At 33.9% G+C, this 26,839-nt stretch overlaps 4 protein-coding genes across 4 annotated transcripts; 1 reads left to right on the top strand and 3 right to left on the bottom strand.

Moving 5' to 3' along the window:
• The first annotated feature begins 475 nt into the window (after positions 1-475).
• Positions 476-2,195, top strand: LOC140873355 (uncharacterized). Its single transcript, XM_073276455.1, has 5 exons — positions 476-733; positions 851-906; positions 1,024-1,099; positions 1,531-1,589; positions 1,801-2,195. The coding sequence occupies exons 1-5, from the start codon at positions 670-672 to the stop codon at positions 1,990-1,992; spliced, it is 447 nt and encodes a 148-aa protein (XP_073132556.1). The 5' UTR covers positions 476-669; the 3' UTR covers positions 1,993-2,195.
• A 1,400-nt stretch (positions 2,196-3,595) lies between these two features.
• LOC140873281 (protein OS-9 homolog) lies at positions 3,596-6,594 on the bottom strand. The gene is made up of 8 exons (XM_073276368.1): positions 6,352-6,594; positions 5,785-5,861; positions 5,050-5,253; positions 4,805-4,876; positions 4,404-4,519; positions 4,259-4,325; positions 4,077-4,183; positions 3,596-3,937 (listed from the first exon to the last, which is right to left on the bottom strand). The coding sequence occupies exons 1-8, from the start codon at positions 6,443-6,445 to the stop codon at positions 3,763-3,765; spliced, it is 912 nt and encodes a 303-aa protein (XP_073132469.1). The 5' UTR covers positions 6,446-6,594; the 3' UTR covers positions 3,596-3,762.
• A 391-nt stretch (positions 6,595-6,985) lies between these two features.
• On the bottom strand, positions 6,986-16,047 carry LOC140873186 (probable anion transporter 6, chloroplastic). The gene is made up of 16 exons (XM_073276200.1): positions 15,453-16,047; positions 14,660-14,805; positions 14,400-14,499; positions 14,193-14,245; positions 13,681-13,755; positions 12,081-12,161; positions 11,602-11,663; positions 10,633-10,700; positions 10,247-10,362; positions 10,126-10,162; positions 9,598-9,693; positions 8,918-9,059; positions 8,771-8,823; positions 8,026-8,112; positions 7,578-7,715; positions 6,986-7,268 (listed from the first exon to the last, which is right to left on the bottom strand). The coding sequence occupies exons 1-15, from the start codon at positions 15,807-15,809 to the stop codon at positions 7,614-7,616; spliced, it is 1,575 nt and encodes a 524-aa protein (XP_073132301.1). The 5' UTR covers positions 15,810-16,047; the 3' UTR covers positions 6,986-7,268; positions 7,578-7,613.
• Positions 16,048-17,433: 1,386 nt separating this feature from the next.
• On the bottom strand, positions 17,434-26,083 carry LOC140873140 (fe-S cluster assembly factor HCF101, chloroplastic). The gene is made up of 15 exons (XM_073276121.1): positions 25,953-26,083; positions 25,760-25,870; positions 24,277-24,419; positions 24,141-24,191; positions 23,019-23,174; positions 21,714-21,857; positions 21,495-21,637; positions 20,961-21,030; positions 20,735-20,830; positions 20,495-20,584; positions 20,338-20,391; positions 19,276-19,399; positions 18,884-19,008; positions 18,617-18,739; positions 17,434-17,697 (listed from the first exon to the last, which is right to left on the bottom strand). Exons 1-15 carry the CDS (start codon positions 26,005-26,007, stop codon positions 17,629-17,631), a joined length of 1,554 nt encoding a protein of 517 aa, XP_073132222.1. The 5' UTR covers positions 26,008-26,083; the 3' UTR covers positions 17,434-17,628.
• Between the last annotated feature and the right edge of the window lie 756 nt (positions 26,084-26,839).

Below are 26,839 nucleotides of genomic sequence, written 5' to 3'. Positions count from 1 at the left end.
CTTTTCATTCCCAACAAGTTGTCTGGTTTGGAATACCATTTGTTGAATATTTGCCAATTTCAAGAAAATGGAAACCCTCATTTCCTGAGGACACTACTTCTGTTTTGTTCCCCTACAACAGGGACTTCTTGAAAAGCTCCATTAAGTGTTTAATTAATTACCAATCCCGAAGAACCCATTATTTTATTGAAACTTCTCAGAATAGACAAAAAATAATAATAATAAATAAATAAAGAAATACAAATCCAAAATGCAATTAATTTCCTGCCATGTTCCTGAGCTAACATGGGGCCCCAAGCATTCATTCTATATTTTTTTCCTTTGTTTATACATGTTGTATGCCCATACTTTGACCCCTTAATTCTTTGCTTTTATGTTTATTTGACATTAATTCCATAAATAATATATCATTCCCACCAACATAAATAGATAACAAGTCTAGCTGATCTTAATTCCAATTCCATATGCCAAAAGACCTCACATTGACTTGCTTTATTGCACAGAGCAACAGACACAGCATTTAAAGAGGGAAGGAGAAACTCACAGAAGATCACATATTTGTATCCCCATTCAGAATAAAAGAAGACTTCCAAATTCTCTCTTCTTTAAATTTTGTCCCCAAATTCTTCATAAAAGAAACAGCTAGCACTTAATTCATTCTCATAAATTATGAAGTCTTGGCTCATCATCATATCTCTCTTGCTTTCATCATTTATGATCCATGAAGCTCGAGGTATTCAATTAATTTCCCAAAATTTTACTCTATATTTAATTTGTAAACTTAATATGGTTAATATTCTTTTTAATTATTATATTTGTACATAATCTCCTTGTTGAATTCATGATGAAGGTATGAGCTTGAGAAGAGGATCTCTACTTGATCATTACAAGAGTGATGATATCATTGTAAGTGTCATTAATTTTTCCAATTTTCTTGGAAAATGTTACTGATTCATAACTTGTTCTGCCCATTGAATCAAATCTTTGTGCGTTTTTATAATTTGGTAAATATTTTTAATGCAGGGAAAAATTGTTCCATTAGATGATCAAGGGCTGACAAGTAATATTGTTGATCACCAAGTGAAGGAGAAATTTTCAGGTACAGAGAACAGAAAATTATTGACCACTAATCTCTCAGAGAAACATCATGATCATTGGCTACCAAGATTTCATGAAGATTACTATGGTCCGAGGTTTCACAGTCCTAAGCACCATTAATTGATCAATAATGGGATCTTAATATATATCTTCTTGCTTAGAAACTTAACATGTAGTTTGATTCATGCCATTGAAAAGTTAAAAATTTCAAAACAAAAGCAATCTCTTTGGTTAGATGATGACACAAACAATTTTTGGCAATGTTTTGATTTTTAATTTCTTTGAGTTGTAACATTTTTTTTTATATTTAGTCAAGAAAATCTGACGGCGGTCTCTTCTCTTTCTTGCCAGAGTTTTTACCGACTACTGCTGAATATCTAGTGATTAAAAATAATTAATAACGATGGGTTTATTTATTTATATTGTTTGCAGGAAGAAGTAGAAAATTAATTGTGTCCCCTACTAGCTCTAGCACCACCCAAACAGCTAAGGTTGGTTATACACACACACACTTAAATGTTGAAGAAAATATTCTTAATTATACCTAGCTCCTTTCTAATAAATTTGAAAAACATTTCACAAAAAAATACGTACTATATATGTTTGAGATTTCAAGCTAAAATACATTAACTTTCAAAAAGAAACTTTTAATTAAAGTACACAATGTACATAGATTAATATATTCAAAAACTTTTCATACAGAATCATGTGAAGATGAATGAAGAAGATAAAGCTCATCACTCAAACACCAAAGGCTCTTCGAATAAAGAAAAAAAAGAAGAAAAAATATCTGTTAATTCATCAACGCAAAGACAGGAAGTTTATCCCGACGTTATGGACATTGCTGGAATGGATTATTCTCAGGCAAGAAGAAGACCTCCGATACACAATTAAGTTCATGCATTATATATAATTAAATCATGAAGAAGAACATTATAAAAAATATTATTATAGATAATGTAAATGTATGGCGTTACTGCGATATGCTGCAGGCTGCCAGTTCTTAGGAAGATTTTGTGCATATATTTTGTATCATGAGAATGTTAGTACGTACTTTTCCTGGCTTTGTAAAAATATATATAATCAGTAGCTTATTATATGCAGAAAAGAAGAAGTACAAAATTATTCCAAGATCACCGTTACTTAACAAAAAAAAAAAACTCATAGATATATAACCAATGATGATGGCACGATTTGGGACGTCATTTTTGTGAAATAGATCTTTTATTTGATATAAGATTCAACACATGAAAACAAATATCACTAATTTTATGATAAAAATATTATTTTTTCATTGTAAATATGAGTTTAGTCGATCACTCAGATCACGAATGGAACCGTTTCTCTGAAGACCTACTCCTTACTATTTTTTTTTTTTTTTGAAAGCATACTCCTTACTATTTATTTTGCTCATTATAATAACAATTACATTAATGATTCTTACGATACTGCATTGATACATACATGCAGATGTGTAATGAAACTTTAAACATTCATATGATTTTGGCATCGGAGAAAATTAATGAATATGTGATCATGTGAGTCGACACATTGGATTTGTCTTGTCGAATCATCATTGATTTGGAACTTTTTGTTGACTCTGAATTTAGTATTTATAAATTTAAAATCCCAAATTTTGTTCGTGCGGGTTCACATGGTTAATTAAGTAAAAATCACTTTGGGGTATTACAATATCATATGTTAACTAGTTTTCTACTCTCTATATATGTATATATATACAGAGAGACTCAGTTCGTGAATTCGTTGGTTCGATCATCACCTTAAGTACTATGACACTTATTAATGATTTTCTTATTTTTGTGAAAGGGTAAAAATTATATATATATATATATATATATATATATATATCACTAAAGAATAAAAACATATTAGATATATTTTTTTTAAAAAAACCATCCCAATAAATAATCATAATATATAATAACACGTGCTCCGACGAATAATGACAAAATTGCTTTCATTATTAGATATAATGAAAACCATGTCAATAAATAATCTTGGGCCACATTTTCAGTGTCAGGCAGAAACATATTCATCAGGTCCGCAGACTCCATTTAATAATAATTGAACGATTCAAGGTTGCCTATATCTCTTCCTTTGTTTTTTCAAATATTTATAATGAGAAATGTTTTTGGGACGTGTATTATTTGTATGTAACAAAATATGTGTGATATTCATGTTCAGTTTATAAAGACTTGACGAAATTTGAACTTCCGATCATCGGAATGGAACCACGATGTAGTTCATCCGATCGATGTATTTTTCTCTTCGGAACTTCAAGGTTTTCTTGATCAACCTTTTGAAGTTGAGGATGTATCTCCTCATTATCAGTAGTATTTCATTTTTTTCGTTCAAATTATCATTTTTTGTGTACTTATTTTTATTTTCAGATGAATATTACTGTTACTGACACAATGAATATTTCAAATTCGATTTTTAAAAAATAAAATTTCACGAGTTATATACACGTATAACATGCTCACAAATGCAGTACTAATCAAACTCAGCAAGTTAGGAAGTTAAAATGATTCAATGCGCATCAAACTACAGTAAAGTATATTCCTATTAATTTTGTAATGGATAAGTTTCAACATTTCCTCCATCCCCACAGTAACGTTACCAAATTTTGTTTAAAAAGAGCATTCACGTCGCATGTTCTTCCATATTTATGGAACGAGGAAACTCGCCATCCGTCACCATTGTTATCGTCCCACCCGGAAAAATGTCAGCCTCACTCTTTGATTCTTCCATGCTGTTATCCTTGGCAAGGATGTTACAGTGAATGGTATGTGACACCGGTCTTTCTTCATGGAATAATCTGAATATGATTAACACAGACCAATACTCAAACATAGATACTGTATGAACAGTTGATTTGGGCAAGTGTTTCTCCAACCGATAGAAAACAAATAGATAATCATTCCTGATACCAAGAAAAGAAAGAGAGCTAGTCTTACGGGTGCTTGCAAAGTGTAGGGCATTGAAATGTGAGAGCATATTTACATGTTGACAGCTCTGTGATGGAACTGATCGTTGCTCTAGGCTCGGAACAAACAAATCTAACCTGAAAATAAAAACTCTGAGAAAGGCAATTATCCAATATGATTACAAACTGGTTGAAAGAATTTTGAATACTTACCTCTGTTTGCCGAGGTTCATTTGTTAAATCACAGACGGTTCCATTAGTGAACAGATGAACATGGTACCTGCACAATAGAGTAACTGTAACAAATTATATACCCCACAATGTGACTGCTAGAATTTGTAAAAGAATAAATCGATACCTTTGAGATGCATCTTTTGAGCGTGGATCCTTTAGTGTAGATACATCAGCAAGGTTCTGATTGTAGACTTCTGTAGCTTCAGAATCATAGACACCCAAGATAAATTCTTGCACCACCTGAAAAAATTATGGGTCGAACATCATTTAAACCAGCACAAAGTCACAAACTACATGTTATAACTTGTCATTTCATATAGTTCCAACCAGAAGAACTAACTACAACAGAATAGCTTGAAACTTTAATGTGTCGGCTTATTTGTTGGAAAAATAAAAGAAGGATACGTATTGACAACAAACATGGCATGCCATGGAAATCTAGTAAGTCGAGATGCAAGAACAGAAATAAATTTATACAAAAAATGTTACCAAGAACTATGTGAGTAAAGTCAAGAAAATAGCTACCTTGTCATCATCAATATGAATTTGCCGTAACTTATTCTGATGACAGAACTCATATGACCACCATCCCTCTTGCTGCATAAATTTTCACAAGTAATAAATCAAGACTCCAGAGTTCATGGTGACAACAACAACAATTAACAACATAAACTTTCACCAGTTGCCCAACCCAAGATTTTCTCAGATTAATGAGTAAGGAGGCTATGTCATCCCTTTATTTTCCCCCTTGAGTGTTTGAAATGGATTACCCTGATAAAGCACCGATCTTTAAGCACTTCCAACAGCTCATCTGGTGTTTTTATTTTGTTCCGTGTCTCTGACTCCATAATCATACTGCTTATATTATGTTGAGAGAGTAGCTTGCCACTCTTGAATTTTTCCACTTTAGGCAAAAAACAGCGAAACTTTTCACCACTTCTATTGGGCATAACAATAGACTCTTGATCATCATCCTGAAAAACAGAAATGCACAAAACCATATCATTTCATCAATACATAATGAAAAAAATTCAAATTTTATGCTTTAAAGATAATTTTCAAGTGCTTCATTCATATTCTTTTACATGCTTCCTCCAAGATTTAACAAGTGGAATGGAATAATGTTTGAACAAAACCAAGATATACTCGCCCCACAAATAATAAAGTATATCTCTTAAAATCCCCAAGTATTTTCATTATTCACATTTAACCTACACCCCTACCAAAAATGTTCAACAAAATTAAATTTTATAAGAGAATTCCAAGCTCTGAGAGGTGATAATACTTTGGAAGCATGACACTCTGTTTACCCAATAAGATTTCATTCAGAAGATGGTATGGAGGATACTTGTAGAATAATAACACTCCATTTTCTAGGTGAGATACAAGTGAAAAGTAATGACAAAATTCCACATAAAAATTCATAGCCACCGATCATAAAGAAAAAGATATTAACAATTAACAACAAATGAATGGAACCCTTGAGAAATCGAAACATCACTAACAGGATGGAAAGACGAGTCTTCTGAATGGAATTCGATATTGAACTTTGGTTCACGGGAGCTCCGGCCAAAGGTCCCGCCTGAAAGCCAAACATAATATCAGGCTATGAAGTAAACCATTGACATAAACAATGAGGACGAGGAGTAAGACTTGAAAATACCAACTCATTCCACGGTATAATTAACACCGAGAGCGTATATATCACTAGGATATTTCTTCCATTATACTTGAGCATAAGTTAAAAATTCTACAGGACTTTCTACCGATTCCATCGAACAAAATCTTATGTGCGTCTCATGCATTGATTTACACAAATGCAAAAACTTTTTGTTAGACACTCCCTAACAAGTCGATTCTTGACTCTTAAAAGCTTCAAATAGCTTCTGTTTCACAGCATTGTGATTGAAATCAGAAGTTATACACCTTTAATTTCCATTGCAGCCTAGTCATTTCCATTTTTCAGCAAAAATGAAACCGTAAATTTTCCACCACCGCATGAAAAATCAGGGAACACCGGAAACATACTGTAAAATTATGATGACTTGAAGTAATTAATTAGTTCTTGTAACCTGTATGAGTTGGGATGATCGGATCTGTGAAAACGACGTCGTTCTTGAGAATGGTGGCGAAAAACAGCGCCGCCCACCACCATGAAATTGTCATCCTCCAGAAATGTAATGAGCTTCTTATCTCTCCCCGCGAATCGAAAATTGAAATCTTTAAAGCCCTAATTCAGTTAGGATCAGCTGGTCGTCCACATTTGAGGAATTATCGAGTAACATGCTACGGAATCAATCCCACGAAATTCCGCCAATGGAAATCAGCCACATCAGTGGACAGACAGTCAAGACCAAAAGCGCTTTTGTCCATTTTTGAAACACTTAAAATCGCATTTGAGTCCTTAAAAGAGAAGGGATATTTAGAAATATGAATGTTTTATTAATATATATAAGTAATTGTTAGAAGAGAAAATGAGAAATGTAGAGAACTAGAGATTATTATAAACAATAGTTAGGCATATTAGAATTCAAATTTTAACTGTTCAATTATATGAATGTTTATTTTTTCACTCTTCGTCCAATTTTTTTCTATTTCTTTCCCTTTTTTTAAGAATTTTTATTTTTGTATTTTAAATGGAGTTTGATAAAAGATTATTTCTCCAAATTTCACGAGTTAGGAACCACACGAGTACAAAACTAGAACTTGAACAAGAATAACATGCTAAAATCTGTTGAAATGTGAGAGACGAAATCATATTTCTTTTTCATAATATACAATATGATAATTTTCCCTGATAAATATGTACATATCAATGTAAAGAGCTAACATATTCGAGGGACCCTCCTTTCTCTTCAGTCCACACAACACACAACACACAACATTAAAATCGAGCTCGCAATCTTAACTTTCTTCACTGAACGTCATACCAAATGATATAGCTCTTAAATTTCTTCGGCGTTCGACACATCGAGCACCAAGAGTGCTCCTACAAAGGCCAACAAGGTAAATCAGTGAAATCACGCATTGAGATTCGTACATAACATCTATACTACATTATCAAACTTGAGGCCCTCTTACTAACAATCTTTGCACGAAAAATTTATCTACTATTGTTTCAGATACAACATGTGGTTCAAAGCCATTGGCTTTAGAATTTATACACAGCCTCATCTTGTAGTCAATATTAGAAGCCTGTGGGATATTGTTACACAAGATAAATGGAATAAATAATGTAGGTCATCAACAAGAGCAAGGGCAACATCTGCACGAAATTACTGTTAAAGAGGAGAAATACCTCTGTACAAGTCAGGACAGATCTGAAGCCGTACATTTAGTCGCTCTTCACAAAGGTTTGCGGCTCACTGCTTGCTAGCGCCAACCATACAATAGTACCGGTAAGGTAGAAAAATATCGATGGTGCAAATAATGATGTCTGTACCAAAAATATTATAATTAAATAACGATGAGTAGCATGAAACCAGAAAAGAACCAGCGATAATTCAATAGCGCGCGAGTACAGATGGAAGTGAAGCATGTCTACTTCACAATAAAGTACAGGTGCAATATGACACCCCCTATCCCACATTGATTTGTGGGGACGGCTTTTAAAGTTTGTAAGGCAGCAAAATGGATTCCTTCAACAACTTCCATTGATCATTTTCATAAAATTAGAATGGATGTGGGCTTGAGATGTGATATTGGGACTCTCAAGACTCTGAAAAGTAGGCATAAGAGGAACTTACCCCCCATGAATGCGTTGAATCGTAGAGATAACCTGTGAGAGCAACACCAACAATTCCAGGTATGGCCCCAACGGTGTTGGTTATTCCCTGCAAGAACACATGTAAAGATGATTGACATTTGAATACAATCTAAATTTTTTATGAAGAAATTCATATCTCAAATTTGTCGAAAGTATAATAACAAGGGGAATATTTTCCCATAAAGTTGCGATCGAGAGTTCGCGGGCAGATTTTTTGATAGAGCAGTAAACGAATCAAGCTCAAACTAAGCCTATTAAAATACAGGCTTGGGAAAAATTTCCCTCATAAATGAGCTTGGTTCGTTTATGGAATATGGAGGCTCTAACTTATAAAATATAAATAATCAGTTATATTGTATTCAGTAATTCTTACTTGAATCAATAATGAATGATCTAAAAATTAAGCTCATTGTTATCATCGTTTCAGTATTAACCAAATTTCTCACAAATTAATGCACAAACTTAATTTAGAATAATAAAGATTTTTCTCAGCAGCTTTAAATAGGCTTTACATATTAAATACAAGTATTATATAACTAAAAGTTCAGGTAATATGAGAAATTTTTTTTTTGACAATGGTAATATAAGGTTTCAGACACACCAAAAAAAAATTTGAGCTTGGGTGGTTACACGCCCTTATTTCCTCTCATGGTGTAGAACAAGACCTATAATCAACTACGAAACTCGGATTACACACGGAAATTATTTTCATTTTCTATACAAACCAGAAGGATGCTTGCATATTCAGGAGAGATGTCTTGGTGTGTACAGTATAGTCCTGTAGGCAACAATTGACAAGATTAACATTTCCAACATAGTCTGACCCGGATAAAATATACACGTGTATTTACAAAGCTTATTCACTTCCATACCTGATAAGGCAAAACTCGACAGAGCTAAACCTCCAGTAAGGATCGCCACAACTTCCCATGGACTCAGCCCTAAGTCCAGAGAGGAAAGAATCATGCAAGTTGCAGGAGACACAAATGCAATTGTTTGGCAAATTTTCCGCACCTGTTGCCATACGAGGCACCAAATTTTCTAATATAACCTTGCAAACTCGCGTCCTTATTCAGTTATTCCAAATGGCATTATACTTTTTTATTCAGTTTACAGAATATACAAGAAGTAATGTAAAGATAATAAGAAGGATGAGCGTGAAGAGTTTGCAATTTTTGCACATTTTGGGAACAAACATTTTTGGCTACATGTTTACACTTGGATTGGATCAGAAATTTTTTGGGTGCAGAGGGGGACAAAACAAGATTTTAAAAGAATCACACATGAAATTTGGATTTTCTCATCTGGACCGCTTGCCTGCTTTGACCCTTATTTTTTGATGATATAACCAATGAGAAGATTCCATATATGTTATTCTAATGTTTCATGGGCCTCCGTTCTGTTGGGGACTTTCCCAAGATAAGCATAATTACACAAGGCGAGTAACACGAAGTTCTCATCTTAAATTCAAGCATCACATGTTTAGACAGAATAAGTGCTCTCGGTTCAATCAAATAGTCGTGGAATAAAAAAGCATTCCTCTTCAACTTACCACAGTGGTTTCAACACCCTTGGAAATCAAGTTGTCAGCTAATTGTGATGCAATGCTTGTGACAAAGATTGAAGCTAGAGGAGGTAGAACAGATACCTGAAAGTGTGTAAAAAACAGAAAATTCATACCAAGTATTTTCCTGAAACCCTTGAATATATTATTGCAAGATTATCAATAGTCTGTTTTAAAGGCAAAGACACTATGCAAGGCATTCATGCTTATGCTTATTATCAATAGTCTGTTTTAAAAAAATTCTTCTCCATGCTTATACATATATATATATATATATACATATATATATATATAGAGAGAGAGAGAGAACTTTTCAGCCGTCCAACAATGTTTCCCCACTTCGTCCACGGTTTTTGTTTTTGTTTTTTTGGACCACTATTTAGTGGTCGCGGGCGAAGTGGGGAAGCATTGGTTGGGAAGCTGAAAATTTTCTATATATATATATAAACCATGGGACAAAAAACACTTCTATTTTTTTTTAGAGAAATTTTCCATACAATTACGTCGTTGACATACCCACGCAGCTTCTGTCAAATCAAGGTTCAGCTCCTCACTGCAAAGAACATTGCAAGAATGAAATTTTTTAACATAACAACTATCACGAAATCAATCATTTTCTGTTCAATAGAACACATACCTAAAAAAGGTAGGAAGCCAAGACAGGCAAGTATAATGACCCCAACTTCCACAAAAGTGAGCATATATCATTGCCCATACAGCTTTACTTTTGAAAAATTCTTTCCAGGGTACGTCCTGCAAAACACAAGAAATGACCAGTTAGAAAAATAAATATTGCAACACTTGCAGCATCCAGCAAACCCTTAATTCTCATGCAAAGACAGGTCCAAAATTAGTAACTAAGAAACATAACATTAATAATTCTGAATCAAAGATTTCGAAGATCAGGTTTTGAACATTTACTGATCCAAGAACTATGGTTTTAACAGACGTAAAAAAATATCCTGTTGTTTGAAAATCATAAAGACAAATTTCAGTCACACTAAATGAAACAGATACACATACCCTCAGTGAGATTTTCAACTCTTCCAAAGACGAATTCCATGACTTGCTCCTAGGGTCAGATTGTGGACCTGCAGCGACGATCAAGCATTTAAGCGCATGCAGAAAAACTTTGACCATATGAATATAGATTCAATGCAGTCTGACCCAATTCAAAACATTGAAGTGGAATTCCAACAGTATTATTCCATATCTGTGTTTTCTAACACTCTTAGATTGCGGGCAAGCTTGGATATAGAAGCTGATGCTTAAAATAAATACTTAAATAAGTTCAATTTTTTAAAGTACTTTGTCGTTTGGATACATGTTGGCAAGTATTTTTGTTTTATTTTTCAATAGAAGTAGATGCAGAAGTTCAAACGCGATAAATTCTAGCTTCTGAGAAAGCATTGATTCAAAACAGCTTTTGTAACCAAATATTATCCTCTTTTAAGAAAAGTTCTTTTTATACATAAAAAAAAGTGTTTTTAATCCACCAGCTTCTCCAACTGAACGGACTCACAACACTACATAACACAAGTAATCTTCCACGCATTTTATGTCTGTGTAAGAACATCAAATCAAGAAAATCATTAAAATAATTATTTTAATCACTTTTATTTAAATTATACTTAGAAAGACAATGGTTATACATACATATATGATATAAGAAATTATTCTATTGAATATCATTTTTTGAAATAAATTTGGACTAATAACTTTTATGTGGTTAATTTGAAAGTTTACACGATAAACTCTCACTAAAGAAATGGAGAAAGATTGGAAGAGATTTTTAAAAGTAGCATTCGCTTCATTTTTGTCAGTACATCACAAAAGATTTTATTCCCACAGGCTGTAAAGTGTAAACTGTTCAAATCAACCCCTCGAAAAGAAAATAGCAGTTAGGTTACTTCTGAAAACGAGTAAAATTAGGCAAGAACTGAAAATGAGGAACAGCATGGTAAATATTTAAATGAACTAAAACTAGCATACATGATAGAGAAGCTGCATTAAGTGGAGCTTGATCTTCTTGAACAAACTGAAATCCAAGAAACCTGCAACATAGGTCAAGACACTAAAGGAAACTGCATATTGCTGAATTAACGTGAAGTTTTTTCTTCACGAATGAAATTTCAGACAAAGATATTGAGAGTTTTTAAACCGATAAATATAAACTCATATTGGCTACAAATCCTATGAAAAAGCAATAATTCATTTAGGTTTATTAAATGGGGGGAACAACAGGCATCTGGGGATTTTTTACAGTTGGTTCTAACATGAGTTGAGATAACAAATATGGAAGTGTTCAATTTGTCTATCATTTTATCTCTGTTTTCCTGTTCCTGTTTCATTAGTTGTTATATCGTACCATGGAATTAGGTTAAGCAACGCTGTTTAAACACTTTATTTATTTATATATTGTTTAAAGAACCAAGCAAGGTTATGCAGTTTAAACTCTATTTATATCTTACCAAGCTACACCTAGGATGCCAAAAATGTAAAATACAGACTCCCAGCCATAGTGTTTGATAAGAGGAGGAGCGAAAAGAAGCCTGCAGGTTAACGATAAGTCAAATGTTACCAAAGTGTAAATTCAAACTGTTTAGCATAAGTCAAGGGACAAGCAAGCGAATGTCACATGGCTTGGCATCCCAATGTACATTGAAAAATATCTTATTTCACAAGACAGGCTCTTAATACTATAGAAATAATATGGAAGATATGCATACTGGCATTCCATGCATGTGTGCTCTAGGTAAATTAAAGGTCAAACAAACAAGAATGGGGACCAGATGACTGCAGACAACCTTCAATGATAATATTGTAAGCAAAAACAATTGATAGAGCTCTTGATACTTAAAAGCATTCCTCCTAGTGCAAAATCAAATGGATTGTGTGAAGTACAGATAGCAGCCTACAACTTCAGTACTATTTAGAAAATCTTTCTCTTGCCTTTACAAGATCTTGAAAAATCTATTAAATGAACACCCCCAACCCTCGTTTCTTTGCTTTCAGGGCGAGACTCGATTTTTTCCGGTACAAAGCATGTGATATTCAGCATTCGTCAAGTGAGAAACAAGTTGTTGTAGACCATATTAAAAAAATAATCCCTTCTGTGCACCTAGCTTGACCCTGCGTGTACAAGCTGGACAGCCACTGAGTGCATCCATGTGCAGTACTGCAGAGTAAAAATAACTGAACACTTTCTAAAATCAACTCCCACATCTTCTACCACCCAATTCCATGATATCCAAATTAAAGGCATCTGTTATTTTGGCACAAATCTTTTTGGTTCTTAAAAAGAAACAGTTCGAGAAGGTTCAATAAGTACTATCATTTTCTAAATTTATTTCACATGCAATCATACATCTAGAATTGCAGTGACACTTCAGCTGAAATACTACAACAAACGTTCATAAAATTTGAATATGGCAATTTCATTAAAGGGATATTCAATAAAAAAATCCATGCATAGATTCCATGAGCCAACACTTCTGTCATGGCTGATTTGGTTTGTTTTCCGTTTTATTTAGGAATTTTCATGCCTAACTAGCTTAGAATCAAATCTACGCTTAATTAATTTAACAGCTCATTAAATTATCTAATTGTCTGCTCCTCCTCTATTAAGCCAATGAAATGTGTATCTAGTACTCAAGAACTTAACAATCTAAAGTGACGTTTTGAAGGAAAATATATATCATAAAACCTGGTTTTGGGTTATCTCCACAACTCCCAAAACAAAGACAAATAGTTGGGACAGTGGGAAAAAATCTCTAGAGGACAGATTAGAGCAGGAACTTTTATGAGATCCGTAGGCAAACAAAGTAAAAGATTGAACTCCCATTTCAGTTTGAATTAAAATTATCATAAGGCATTTTCTGAATGTAAAAGAAGTCAACACTGGACATTTTTCAGATTCACCCACAACCAAATGGGAACAATATGCGAATTACAAGATGTTGCTTTTGGTAGGTAGATGTGGTTTTCTCACTGCATGAAGATATAACTAGCATACAAATACGTGATCCATGTTAAAATAAAAGGAAGATCTAGAGTTAAATATATGATTACCCCAAGACACTTCCAACACTCAAACCAGAAAACACAAAAGATACAGCACGTGAGCGCTCTTCTATCGGTATCAACCTGAAAATAGTTCAACCCCATGTCATGTAAACACACGCAGTGAAATCAGTAATAGATAGAGAGCTTCAGCATAGAGTGGGATGGATTAAAATGATTTAACCATCAGAAGAATGGCAAAGACCAGAAGGAAAGAATTCAGCAGAATGTGGCTAAAACTTAAAATTTCAAAAATAAATGAGACTACAAAAGATAAACTTAATCATAGCACCATTAGAGTATAACAATATCTAAAAGGAAGAAATTTAACATCTTAATTCTTACATAGTAGAAGGCTGGATTAGTATCTTGTACTCTTGAATGACACTTTCTTTATTCCTCCCAGCACTTATAAGATTTTTTAGTTTCTTTTTTTTATATGTAGATTTTTTTGTCCGTTAGGGTGGGGTGGGGTGGGGAGTTTCATGGAATCCCAGGTTATCAACATCAAAACAACATACCTGGCAATCATATCTGTGGCGGCTGATGGAGAAACACCTTCTCCTATCCCAACCTAAAATTGCTAGATCAGCTACTTATAATAATATATTATTTTTTCCTTTAAGGAAAAAAAGATAGAACTGCAGGCATAATAGCGTGAGTTCATTCATACATCTCCATCAACAGATTTTCTACTTTTATGCAAGTCACAGAGAGTACATAATTACCAAAATTCTGGAAAAGATAAGTCCTGGCATGAACCCAGCAAGCACAGGTACAAACGCCGTGGCCAGAGACCAGACAAGAACTCCCACTTGAAGAACTTTTCTGCACAGAGAAATAATAATGGTGAAAAAAAAGGCTTCTAAAGGAGAAAATAAATTGGAACAAACTATCTTTGAGATAACAAGTATAAGTAAAGAACAATGTCACCATTAGTAATCTTGCTCTTGTAATGTCATAATTTAAAACTAGATCGCCCACTAACCTTCCACCAAAAATCTTTGAGAGCCAACCACCAGGCAACTGACTCAATGCATAGCCCCAGAAGAAAGATGACTGCACCAAACCAGCCACAGAAGCATTCCAACCAAATTGATGTGACATTGGTATAATGGCAACACTTAAATTCACCTATCACCACAGGAATTATTAGTTCATAACTAACGTTTAAGACATCCTCCTACTAGATATATCAGCAGAACGCAAAAACCTCTATATACAATACTTCTAGGTGGATTAAATTTTTTAATCAAACCACTAAATATATTGGTCCAAGGCGAAAACAACCTATAAATTATCAACAGATTGCTTTAAGCACGAAAACTTGCATCACTCTAATACAATGTTCAACTCAATATTTTGAGGGGAGAAACCCTCCTTCAGGTAATGGATAGCAGAATGTAGCAACATGTTTATTTTAAAGCATTTACTCTGTAAGGTAATGACGAGAATTTGCAACATGTTCACTGAAATAGTTGACAGTAAAACCAAATTTGGCCAGAGAATTAAAATTTCAGCTGCCGTGCATTTGTATACCAATAAAGCAACAAAACAACGTACACCGTAACCTATAAAGAAGCACTATCTACAAATTTCATTCACAATTTTTTTCTAAAAGTTTCAACTATTCATCCTGAAACTGAAGTTTTGTTCAGCTTTAATTCTCACAAGAATGGTATCATTTCAACAATCAAGAATGAATACTCATTTTAAATTCCAAAACTTCTAATGAAAAATCATAAATAGACCACATTTCCAAACAACAAACAGAAAATTACCTTATCCATATTGCAAACAACAAAAGCAAGAGACGTAGTTCCAATAAGCTTGTATCTTTGAGGAAGATTCTGCCACGGCGGCCAAACCCATTCCAGACCCACTTCACCATCGCTATTTTCCTCCTCGGACCGATCATTCGGTTCAGGCCCATTAAATATTCTGCTTTTTCCAGCAACATCTTCTCTTTCTTTCTCCTTGACACTGCAAGAAACTCTAAATCTTAGTTTTCTCTTGGATGGAGATGCATTCAAGCTCAGGTTTTCGACTGGAGCTCCAAAGTTCGAAGCTTTAAGCTTAGTGCAACATGAAATGTAGGACAAATTGCGCTCCGGGCCTGAGGTGATCTGGGCTGTCATTTCTTTTGTCCCTTTTTAACGTCTTGAATTATTGAGGGAGATATAAACGCGCAGGCTTCGAAAGGAAAATAGCATAATAGAAGTCGTAGAAGTTAACGTTGTCTATGCATCGAGAAAGAGAAGGGAAACACGACAGTAAAGAAAGGACCAAATACTGCCACGCCCACGACCAAGGAGGCTGTGGACTGTGGAGTGTGGACGCCCAACTGAAATGGAATTTGGAGCATCATATCAAGGCAAATCCGCAATTTTGGTTATGTATAATATTATATAGTAAAAATGATTAAAATTATCAAAAAGAAATTACGGACTAAAATTGATCTGAAAATATAGAATATCGTAAAATGACGAAAATTAAATTAAAAAAAAAACAATTTTACACCTAACTATAATCACGTGACACTTGGCTCAAGTCTCAACGGCATCGTCCAGAGTCTCCAGACGTTCACAATTTTGCCTCAAAAAGCTACAGTACTCCTGTTTCTTGTATCTTTTATTATTTTTTTTCTAAAAGAGGTGAATAATATATATCATGTGTCATCGACGATTGCCTTCAAATAAAAAAATGCGTCATCGATGATCCAATGAAAAATAACAAAATTATAAAGAAAAACGACAAAATTATCTAATAACTTTTTTTTCGTCAATTTGGATTAGGCACATCGGATAAGCCCGCTTCGCCACACAATTTAAATGGATTGTTGAAATTTTTTCAACCCAACTAAAACGGGTCTAGGCAGGCGAACTCGCGGCGAGCCTTATGTTTCTATTAATATTTATGAAATTTATAATTAATTATAATGATTTTTATTTTATTTTTATTTGTAGTTTGCCAATCCGGTACCGGCCCGCCTAGCCCGTAACCCACCTTGGGTTGGGTTGAGGATTTTCAGCCCGTTGGGATGATGGGTCGGCCCGTCCTCGACCCGTCAAATGATGGGTTTTTGATGGTCGGCCCGTCCTGCCATAGGTTGACCCCTCTGACAGCTCAAATATATATATATATATATATATATATATATATATATATATATATATTCAATTTTGTATATATATATACATAGAGAAAAAATTTCTTAGCAAGTGATCAGGAGATCAATCCTCTCTATATATGAGATTTGATTTTTTGAGCACCTATTATGTACACCTACGTCAACACCGAGTGATATGACTTCTTGTATATTTAATAGATGAATGTCATTACTCATGTAAATGCTCATGATTATCCCAAACAATGATCCGAAAGATGGAATCGTAATTTATGTCATTATCGATCGTAACATTTTTCTTTGATACGTCTCCTCATAACAACACACCATTATTTATATAAACTTGATAGAAAATTCGAATAAATCTAATATTATAACCTTGTCACCATGCGACAAAAATAAATTATTTAATAATTCGTAATAATAATATACGAAATGTGTAATGACGCCATATTCAATAGCCTAACTGGCAGAGTTATGTGAGTCAATGTGACATACTCGCAGAGGAAGGATCACAAGTGCAGCATTCTGTATTAAATATGCAAATGATCAGTGCATAGTATCACTAGTATTACAATTCGTGTGAAATACATTAAGACTAATTTGACAAAATATGAGCAATATACAACTTTCAGTTCTGCCAGTGCCAGGATGAAAATTTGTTAATAAATATTTAGCCCCCGCTGGTTACAATTTACAAGAATTTTTAACTTAATGAATGAAGAAAAGGAACAAAAACCTGAAGCCATAAACAAACAAGCGAACCTCGTAAAGATATAACAAGTTATAACAGGAATTTTAGGAATCTGTATCGAGTGCCAACAGCTGTTCTACTGAGGGAGAAGTTGAGGAACATCGACTAAACGTTCGATCATTTGCAGCTGATCATATGGAGCAATCTGTGAAAGAAAACAGTCAACCTTGATATGAATGTGAATATGTTCATGCATGCTCTTGTAGAATGAAACCAGAACGGAGGCTAAATGGCAAAATTCAGCTCAAATTTCTAAACTACATAGCAACCGAAGTGGTGTATTTCAATTCTTGTGCTACAACTGTAATCTCTCAGAACAATTCATGTGAAATGAACGTATCATCGTAGTTTTGATACAAGTTGTCAGATTTGACCAAACGCTGTTGTATTAAAGATTATAGCTGACTGCAACGACGAAACTCAAAAAGAACTACAATAACTCTAACTTTCCAGTATTCAAGCTATAAATAAATATTAAAAACATCCCAAGAGCTCAAAATTTATATTTTATCAATGAAATCAAGAAATCATCTTGGAAGCTTAAAATTCATATCGAATTATCTAGGACTTGAACAATAAACTTAGCCGTACACTCTCTTGCGTGTATATTCACTCGTAGATGGGAACATAAACAATCAAACCTATTGCATAAGAACTCTCCTTTTTCCTCTTTTTTCTATTTTTTAATCATTAAAGCAATAGCATTCCCCATACTTGACAAAAAGTTATCAACTCTCAAGTTGTTTTTGTCACCCTAATGGTAAAACCCACATATCAAAATCTATGGTCATGCATGTGCAATTGGTCTTTTGAGGGCATTTCAAAACATTTTATACAATTCCTATATTTGAAATGCAAATGTTTCAAATTTACTACAATAGTGTAAGGAGAAATGATTAGACAATGACGAAATCAGCTTAAAACTCTTGATCTCCGATACAGTTATCTTTTTAGGCAATAATAAGGCTATCCCAGCGATCTCATCTTTTGCGTGACATTCCAGTAAACATTTTTACTATCCAAATATTAACAGTTGGCAGTGCATAAACTTTTGGATACGATACCTGGCTGAATCCATCGGGCCACAATATGGATACAGCATAATTCCCCATAGGCCGAATATCTTCAGGTTCGATGTCCTCTGATATATCGGAGTACCGCAGTTTCTGCTCACCAGTCCATTCATCCTGTTTGAATCATCAACGAAATATTAAAGAGTGACAAATGTTTTCTTATTAAACAAAAGGCTAACAGCTTTGACAATTCATTTCACAAAAACTTTTTAATAGTTTTCCATAGATCTTAAAACATTTGAAGATACTTCAACATACCACACTTTGTGCAGATCGATCATTTCGCCTAACAGTTGCAGGGTGCAAAAAGAACTCTTCATCCGATTCAGGCACCTTTACTCGTATTGCCTTCATAGATTTATCATAAGTGACTGCAGTAGAAACTTCATCGAACAAAACACTGGATCAGTAAACAATGAGCTTAAAGAATATCAACTATTGTTTAATGATGGAGATTAATTATGTATATTATGAATTTTAAGAAAAGGTATATTTTATTAAATTTTATACAATCTGAAACTCATAGACTACTTGTCAATTGAACTTCGAGTAAAATCTTAGTCTTGATCGTACTTTAATAAAGGAATAAAATGAATTTCTTAAATGATGAACAACATCCTCAGATGGTTCATGAAAGAATATCATGATACCTTGTTGGCGAATTTTGGCACACTGTTGCACTACACAGACACCCAGCTCCTGGAATGATTTCGCGACTTCTCCTTGAGGATCAGCCACAACTTCAGGTGTTCCGCTATCTCCAGACGCTGACAGCTGTCAAGAAATTACATTTCATGATACATGCACATATATATACTGTATATAACTTTTACAGATCCACGTGTATCATTAAAGGAAAATACAAAAAAGGGGCAACCATCCAAATAAATGTTCAGGTCAGTAGCAGATATAATATTGGATAGTAATAATGCGTCAAATAATAGTTCTTTATTTGTTATGATATGATATAATAAAAAATACAAAATGTAACTCAGTTGAGCTCTTCTAGAGACACATCTGATCATCTTGTTCTGCAGACCATCATATACTTCCAATCTAAATACATTCTGCAAGTTTACAGTCTATGGTCACATAAGATAACTTATGGATTTGGTTATTTAACGCTTTATAAGTAAGGAGACTGAATTTAAAAGGAAAAATCGTAGCAAGGAACAATTTCAATCATAATAAAGTTAAACCAATCATACATTTGTGGTTTTCATTTTTCACACTCTACACATTCATTCCATCTCTGCTCCCACAGCACCAATGTTTGTCACCTTCTTATCAACCATGGATATTGGAGAAAATAATCAAACTAAAATTATGAGGATTCAAAAATTATTCGAGTTGGTTATTGTTATGAACCACCAAAATTTTCTTCTCTTTTCTCGCGTTCCTTGGACAACATCAAGTGAGTCAAAGTACTTGCATACAAAAGATTTCCCATGAACATTGAAAAGATAACAATTAACACAAAATTCAGAGTATGCAATGAAATTTCATTACAATATAAAACTTACTAAAATAGATTGAGCAGATTGTACTTTGAATTCTCTATAAGATTTATGTACTCTGTAGAATCAGTCCTTTTCTTTCCTTTTCAAAGTTTGAATTGCATGAAACTTGTGGTTTGTAAAATTTAGCTTCAATACCATCTTCCCGCATTTATTTCAAGATACAGCGACCGTAAGATTATAATGAAGACTCACAGTTGGTCTGATTGGGAGCTCGAATAGGTGGGGAATTCCGAATTGCTGGACAACCTGCATATGAAATATGCATGAATGAGAGGCTCCAACTGTAGTTCCGAATATCGAACAATTACAGGGGATTGAAGAAATATAAGATATAAAAACAGTAGAAAACCTGAGAACCAGAACCTCTGCCAAATGGATAGTAACGTTTTCCATCAGCATCAAAGTGACACATGTTCTCAACCACCGCAACACATGGTACCTATATACACAATTCACAGATCAAATAAGGGAAGAAAAATAGTGGGAACATGAACAAATCTGGGGAAAAAAATTCAATTTTTTATGCTAATGTCACATTGAAAATATTAGAAAAGTTTGCCACAATCAAAGATAGATATAACAATCATGCCTTTAGCTTAGAAAACATGCGTACTCCTTTTGCAACATCTATGAATGCCAGCTTCTGAGGCGTGGTAACGATAACGGCGGCTGTCAATGGGACAACCTAAAAGTTTAATATACCATAGTTAAATTCAGAAACGCTCTGCCATATTGGTAATTCTTTGAAGTGTATGAAAAGAAAAGCAACGCATAAATTTCTTTAAACACAAACTACCGGTGCATCAGAGCAACACCTGACATAATGTAAGTTGAATATCACCCGTCCCAGGGGGCATGTCAATGACAAGGTAGTCGAGTTCACCCCTACATAGTACCAGCACAACACCTTGGATAAGACAAAGTTATTCATAATATCAAATCAAATTAAAGAAAATGGGCTATATTTTGATAAAGATAATAGCAAGTGCATGATTGAAGGAATGAAACAAGTAGTCCAGTTCTTTGTGTTATACGAAAGGATTATAGCATCCCTAAGTCAAGGCACTGAATAAAAAATCAGCCGTGAGTGAAACAATATTAATTATGTAAGGCATGTTATTGAATAGAATAATATTTTTTTTCTGAATTTCAAGGACTTTACATAGTGCTTTAGAAGTGATTGTATCCAATTTATTCAGCGGAATAAGGAAACATGAAAGTGGAGGTATGGATGTAAAAAAAATGTGTTCCATCAATCGGAACAGTAAGAAAATTCAGAAACATGACTAAATCTGAACAGCTACAAAGACAAAAACTGAGTTTGTTATTAAATGAGTAACAAACAATACCATTCAGCAGTAGTTAGTAGTTGATCAATGACCCCTGAGACCATAGGGCCACGCATTATTGCACGGCCTTGTCCAGCAAATCCAAAAGATACTAGTTTAACACCCATGTATTCGGTTGGGATGATGCTTTTCTTCTCTGGGTTCTAGAAGATATTCTTCGTTAGTTATTAAAGAATAAACTGCAGAAAGTAATTGTAGAGCAAAAGGGTGAATGGTTACCATTTCAAGTAATGGATTTTCTGGGGACACCATTGTTGGCAAGCTAGGACCATATACATCAGCATCGAAGATGCCAACTCTTGCACCCATACCAGCCAAAGTATATGCAAGATTTACGGCTACAGTAGACTTTCCAACTCCTCCCTGCAATTGTTGGAATGTCCATTTGTTTATAAAATGTAAGCTGCTCTCAATGAAAATAATTTGAGCATTGAATGACACAGTGCAAGAAATATGCAAATGGTGGAAGGTTTAATAATCGTACATTTTTTTTAATAATCGTACATTAGTGGTGAAGTCGAATTGGAAGACCTATGTTAAACATTTCAAGGTCTAAGAGGTGAGTCACAAAGTGTCAAATTTTACGAGTTTGAACAAGAGACAATAATAGAGGCTTTTACCTGTCCAGAATATATGGTAAGATACTTGGCGTGAAAGAAGGTTGTATTCTGATAAAGTTTCCCTCATCCCCTTGATATTTTAGTCATAAAAAATTTAGCCAGAAACACTACCCAGGCATTCTGCCTCATCCACACAAGTAATTGACATATCTTTACCTTGGAACTGGATACCAAGATTGATTTATACTTCACTAAAAGAAACATAATTTCAACTAGTTCTCAATGATAACATGAGCAACCGATAACCAAAAAGAACAGAAAAGGGATAAGGAGTAAAAATTCTAGTCTTTCCTAGTTTTACATGCAAATTTTTTAAGCAATAATTTCATTGATAAAATATTTTCAAATCATTGTTTTTCCTTCGTGTCATTTCATTTCATTTTTTTCTTTTCCATGCAAATATTGTTAAATAGGAAATAATTATAAATTGATTTAGATGAAAATGCAAATGCAAATGGATACAAAATAATAAATTTGGATGATTTAGATTCACTATGGGCTTCCGAGGCTTAAATGCCCTTTTTAACAGTTACTTAGATTTAAAATTTATGAGCCATTTTACACGTTGCTTTAGGTTTGTAACAGCAATAACAGAAGTAAAATTTTGTAAAGCTTAAAAATGTCACTTTATACAGAATTAAATTAACCCAATTATAATTAATAATCAGTAAATGGGGGATGAATATCATTATTTTTTCTATTGTCACTGCAAACACAAACTTTATTAAATCTCATGGAGATGGCTGTATATGAGTTCCAGAATAAGACATTGATAATCATATCAAACCTTGTATCATTAATGTACTTAATCCTTGAAAAAGGAGAATTCGTGTGTATTGAATGTATGAAACAAAACATTTGAATTAACAAAAAAAGAAAAAAATTGAATGACAAAAAATTATACCTTGCAACTTGAAACAGCCACTACGTTTGATATTGTCCGTAAACCTTCTGGAAGTTGCCCGGTAAAAACAGGTCTTGCTGGTTGGGCAGACATTGTTACTTTAACATTTTTGACCCATGTTAGTGCTGCCACCACCTCATGAGACTTCTGCTCAAACTGAAAAACGACAATTTTTTAAGAATTACATATGATTCTGATTTCTAGCATATGAAATAATCTCCATGGATAGAGTCAAAGAACAATCAAAGAGATAAAGTTACTGAAAATGGAGAAACGCTAGAAGGAAAAAATAGTTACTAATGCAAAGAGCATGCAAATCTAAACTCATGGCGCCAGAAGGAAGACTAAATTTAGCTGCATGGGTTATCAATACTCAGCAGGCCTCCATAAAAGTGACACTTTTCCCTTTCGGGAACATTTCAGAGTGATAAGTCAAGATTTACATTACAAAAACAATTATAGTGATTTAATACCATACCAAAAGGATTAATGTGCATGAATATTACAAATGCCCAAAATACTATCTAACTGTTTCCGTCAATCTTACTGAGAAAATACTTCACTGTCTCATAACATCCAAATGATTGGCTCACACATTTGCCCTATCATGGATCAGGATCAACACTGGTTTCCCAATCTATTTGTAATTATCTTTCAGCATTACGATAAACGGAGATCCATCATTTCAATTTATTTCCAATATGGGACTGATATTATCTACTCATTACCTTGGAGAAAATTGCCGTGAAGTTAATTTCAGATTATTTATTACTGTATCTGTGATATTCATTTTGTAAGCAAGAATTAACTTCTTTAATAAATGACTTCGTGCAAGATTTTCCATTTGACTATTAAAACAGTAGGAAAATAATTGAAACTTTTTTCCGGATTGATAGAGTTCATGCAGATAGAATAAAAGCAAACAATTTGTCATCAGAAAATTACATAAAACTGTTAACACAAATAAATCATATTACGCCATCAAATAAAAACTCCTTTCAGCCTTTTCTATATCACTCGAGTAATGAAATATGCTGTAGTTGGTGAGAAAATTTACCCAAAAACACAAAGGTTTATGCAACTTGATACACATAACAAATCTAAGACTCGTGATTTATTTACCATGTCCTTTACTGGACATGCTGGCGTTGTGAGCTCTAACCGAAAAGAGACCTGCGAGCCAATTGTAAATGTTGTGTGAGAACATTGAACTGCGTGCATAAATTAAGAAACTAAATGATCCAATATCTTGAGACACCTCTCCAGATTCCTTGCTGACACTAAGGTCTTTCACAAATCCACAAGAAACTATGTCAGTTCCAAAATCTGGATCAATTATCTGGGACAAGGCTTTTAGGACATCAGTCTCAGCAACTTGAGAAGTTACATCTGAAGCCGCAGCTGCATTTAAATTTCACTACATTAAGTTGAATTAAGAAAGTTTCAAGATATACCAGAAACCAGGTCTAAGCTAAACAACAGGGGAAAAAAGGCAATCCAATAAAAGTGATGGTATCACCTTTAAGTCATGGTAACTAGACGATGAACAAGTAAACTAGTTGATACTACCCAATAAAGCATGGTAATAACATTATGCTCATTAATCACTGTACATTACGTTCAAACTGACATACAAAAGTAAGTTAACTCATCGAAGAACTAGATGCGAGAGATTTCTGCCCTTTTTCAGACTCGATAAAATCTAAAAATTAGATGTTTACAATCTTGTTCACATAGGGATTGCATGTGAACATATTCAAGTTCAATTGAAAAAAAAAAAATGGTTTCGTATAGTGTGTCCAGGATGAAAGTCCATTGCAGGTGTAACTTGAAAGTTTCATTCAAAAACAAAGGAGGGATAGAGGCTATAAAAGAGCATTTGACAATAAAAAACGACAACAATAGTCCTCTATTGTTGCCTAATGCAATCATTTTTTTTTATTGAACAAGGTAACCTTACAACAACCCCTGCAAATTTCCCGAGTATCATCTAAATGATTTCAGTTTGCAACCTTTCCTCCCTTATTGTTTACCATCTTCTAATCCCATCCCCCTCCAGGTGTTAACATAATTTATTATTATAAACATCAAAGCTGCCATCTTATCTCTCCTTCAAGTTACTCTAAATTCTAGAATTTCACGGCAGCCATCAGAACGCTAATCTAAAGGGGGCGGAAAAGGACACAGCCAAGAGGCGAGATTTAGGTAGTGTTTGAGAGAGCTTCTAGCAAGCCTTCTCAAAAAAATTTCATATGCTCTCCCAAATACTACCTTATTGAGTTATTTCAGAATGCAAAGATCTGTAGCATGAAATTGGTATTCGCACATTTGCTCCGTAGGTGAATTTTTCGAATTGCCACTCTTACAGCTACTAAACCAGCTAGTCCTGCCTATCTCTGCCACATATACAGCGGTTATCAAAGTCCAGGATTTTGCCACAGGCATCCAACAACTTCCTAATGCCTTTACAAAGTCAATGATAAACAAACTTAAATCCAGGAAGAAAAAGAAAAAGAAAGAATCAATGACCAAAAACTATTTCCACGAACAGGTGAATGGATTGTGCCCTGGGACTTTATCTAAACTTCCAGCAACGAACAGAATTCGTGCGTCTAATGTTATGTTACTTCACAATATACATAATTGCATGAAGTGAGGACATATATAGAACACTGACGAACCAAAAATACACAGCAGGGAGAGCACAATCAATACATTCACCGGTAGAATGAGGAATTCACCTTGAATTTGAGCAGCTTTAGGAACCCATGACGTTCTTAGATTCCTTTGAGGTGAAAATGAAGCGACATTAATGGGTTCAAGAAAAGATTTTCCCGCCACAATCACGGGTCCTACATAAATACAAGAAGTAAGCTGGTTGCAGAGTACATAAATTGGTTCCCATTAAAGTGGACAGCACAGAAGGAAGCATACTTGCTGAGCGGTGAAATGGGAGAGTAGATGAAGGCGGAGAATGAAGAAGCTGCATTCTTGCTGGGCTGGTCGGAAGAGATGGTGGCCTCACGTTTTCATCGCGCAGCGTGTAATCTTCTCTGGTCCATGAAGCAATCATCCACAAATCTCTTGGGCACATTCAGAATATATACATTCAAATTACAATATAAATCATTACAATAAATATAAATATTTTAATTTATTTTCTCATTTTGTTCGTTTTATTTATTTATTATTACTGAAAACATGTACTTATATTAGAACGAAATAATAATAATTGAATTTAGTTTTTAACAAAAATTATTGTATCTGATTAGGGATGACAATGAGTCGGATCTAAATCCGACCCCGCATTGAACCCAACCCGACGGGGCGGTTTTAGAGCCTGCCAAGTGGGTCTAAGACCCGCCCCGAACCCGTCCCGCCAAAAATATATATATTGAATATACTTTAATATAAATATAAAATATACATGTATATATATTAATAATATATAATTATATTATTTATTTCTAATTTGAGTTTATAATATTTTTGAATTTAAAAAATTTTAATATATTATGATATTTTTAATATGAAAATATATTATTATGATTTTTCTTTTGTTATTAATTATTAATTAAATAAAAAATTGATATATTTTAACTTGTAGGAATATTTTTTGTTCTAAATATTATTAATATAAATTTTAAAAATAAATTTTAAAAATAAATTTAATGATGATTTGTTAATTTTTTAATTTATTTAATTATTTATTTAATAAAATTTAAATTATTTTTAATTTGACGGGTCCAACGGGTCCAACCCGGATTAAATCCGTCGAGTCCGTGGGGCGGGTCCACGGGTTGGCGGGGCGGGTCTCGGGT

Source organism: Henckelia pumila, unplaced genomic scaffold (genome assembly GCF_033568475.1).
Source record: "Henckelia pumila isolate YLH828 unplaced genomic scaffold, ASM3356847v2 CTG_525:::fragment_3, whole genome shotgun sequence".
Lineage (NCBI taxonomy): Eukaryota > Viridiplantae > Streptophyta > Magnoliopsida > Lamiales > Gesneriaceae > Henckelia > Henckelia pumila.
Note: the sequence above shows the minus strand (reverse complement) of the source record. Positions and strands in the feature narration are given on the sequence as shown.

Bases quoted from the DNA above. Each gene is read 5' to 3' on its own strand.
- LOC140873140 (XM_073276121.1), bottom strand. From the start codon at position 26,007: ATGCAGCTTCTTCATTCTCCGCCTTCATCTACTCTCCCATTTCACCGC. The intron at 20,392-20,494 runs GTTTTCTACTGT...TTTCATATGCAG, and splicing joins GCAGAGGTTCTGGTTCTCAG to GTTGTCCAGCAATTCGGAAT. The intron at 18,740-18,883 runs GTATGTTGAAGT...TGATTCAAACAG, and splicing joins ATCGATCTGCACAAAGTGTG to GATGAATGGACTGGTGAGCA.
- LOC140873186 (XM_073276200.1), bottom strand. From the start codon at position 15,809: ATGACAGCCCAGATCACCTCAGGCCCGGAGCGCAATTTGTCCTACATT. The intron at 11,664-12,080 runs GTAAGATATAAA...CCTATGTTGCAG, and splicing joins GGCATCCTAGGTGTAGCTTG to GTTTCTTGGATTTCAGTTTG. The intron at 8,824-8,917 runs GTATGGAAGTGA...TGTTGCCTACAG, and splicing joins GTCGAGTTTTGCCTTATCAG to GACTATACTGTACACACCAA.
- LOC140873355 (XM_073276455.1), top strand. From the start codon at position 670: ATGAAGTCTTGGCTCATCATCATATCTCTCTTGCTTTCATCATTTATG. The intron at 1,100-1,530 runs GTACAGAGAACA...TATTGTTTGCAG, and splicing joins AGTGAAGGAGAAATTTTCAG to GAAGAAGTAGAAAATTAATT. The intron at 1,590-1,800 runs GTTGGTTATACA...CTTTTCATACAG, and splicing joins GCACCACCCAAACAGCTAAG to AATCATGTGAAGATGAATGA.
- LOC140873281 (XM_073276368.1), bottom strand. From the start codon at position 6,445: ATGACAATTTCATGGTGGTGGGCGGCGCTGTTTTTCGCCACCATTCTC. The intron at 4,520-4,804 runs GTAGCTATTTTC...TAATTTTTTCAG, and splicing joins TTCATATTGATGATGACAAG to GTGGTGCAAGAATTTATCTT. The intron at 3,938-4,076 runs GTAAGACTAGCT...AATCATATTCAG, and splicing joins CCTACACTTTGCAAGCACCC to ATTATTCCATGAAGAAAGAC.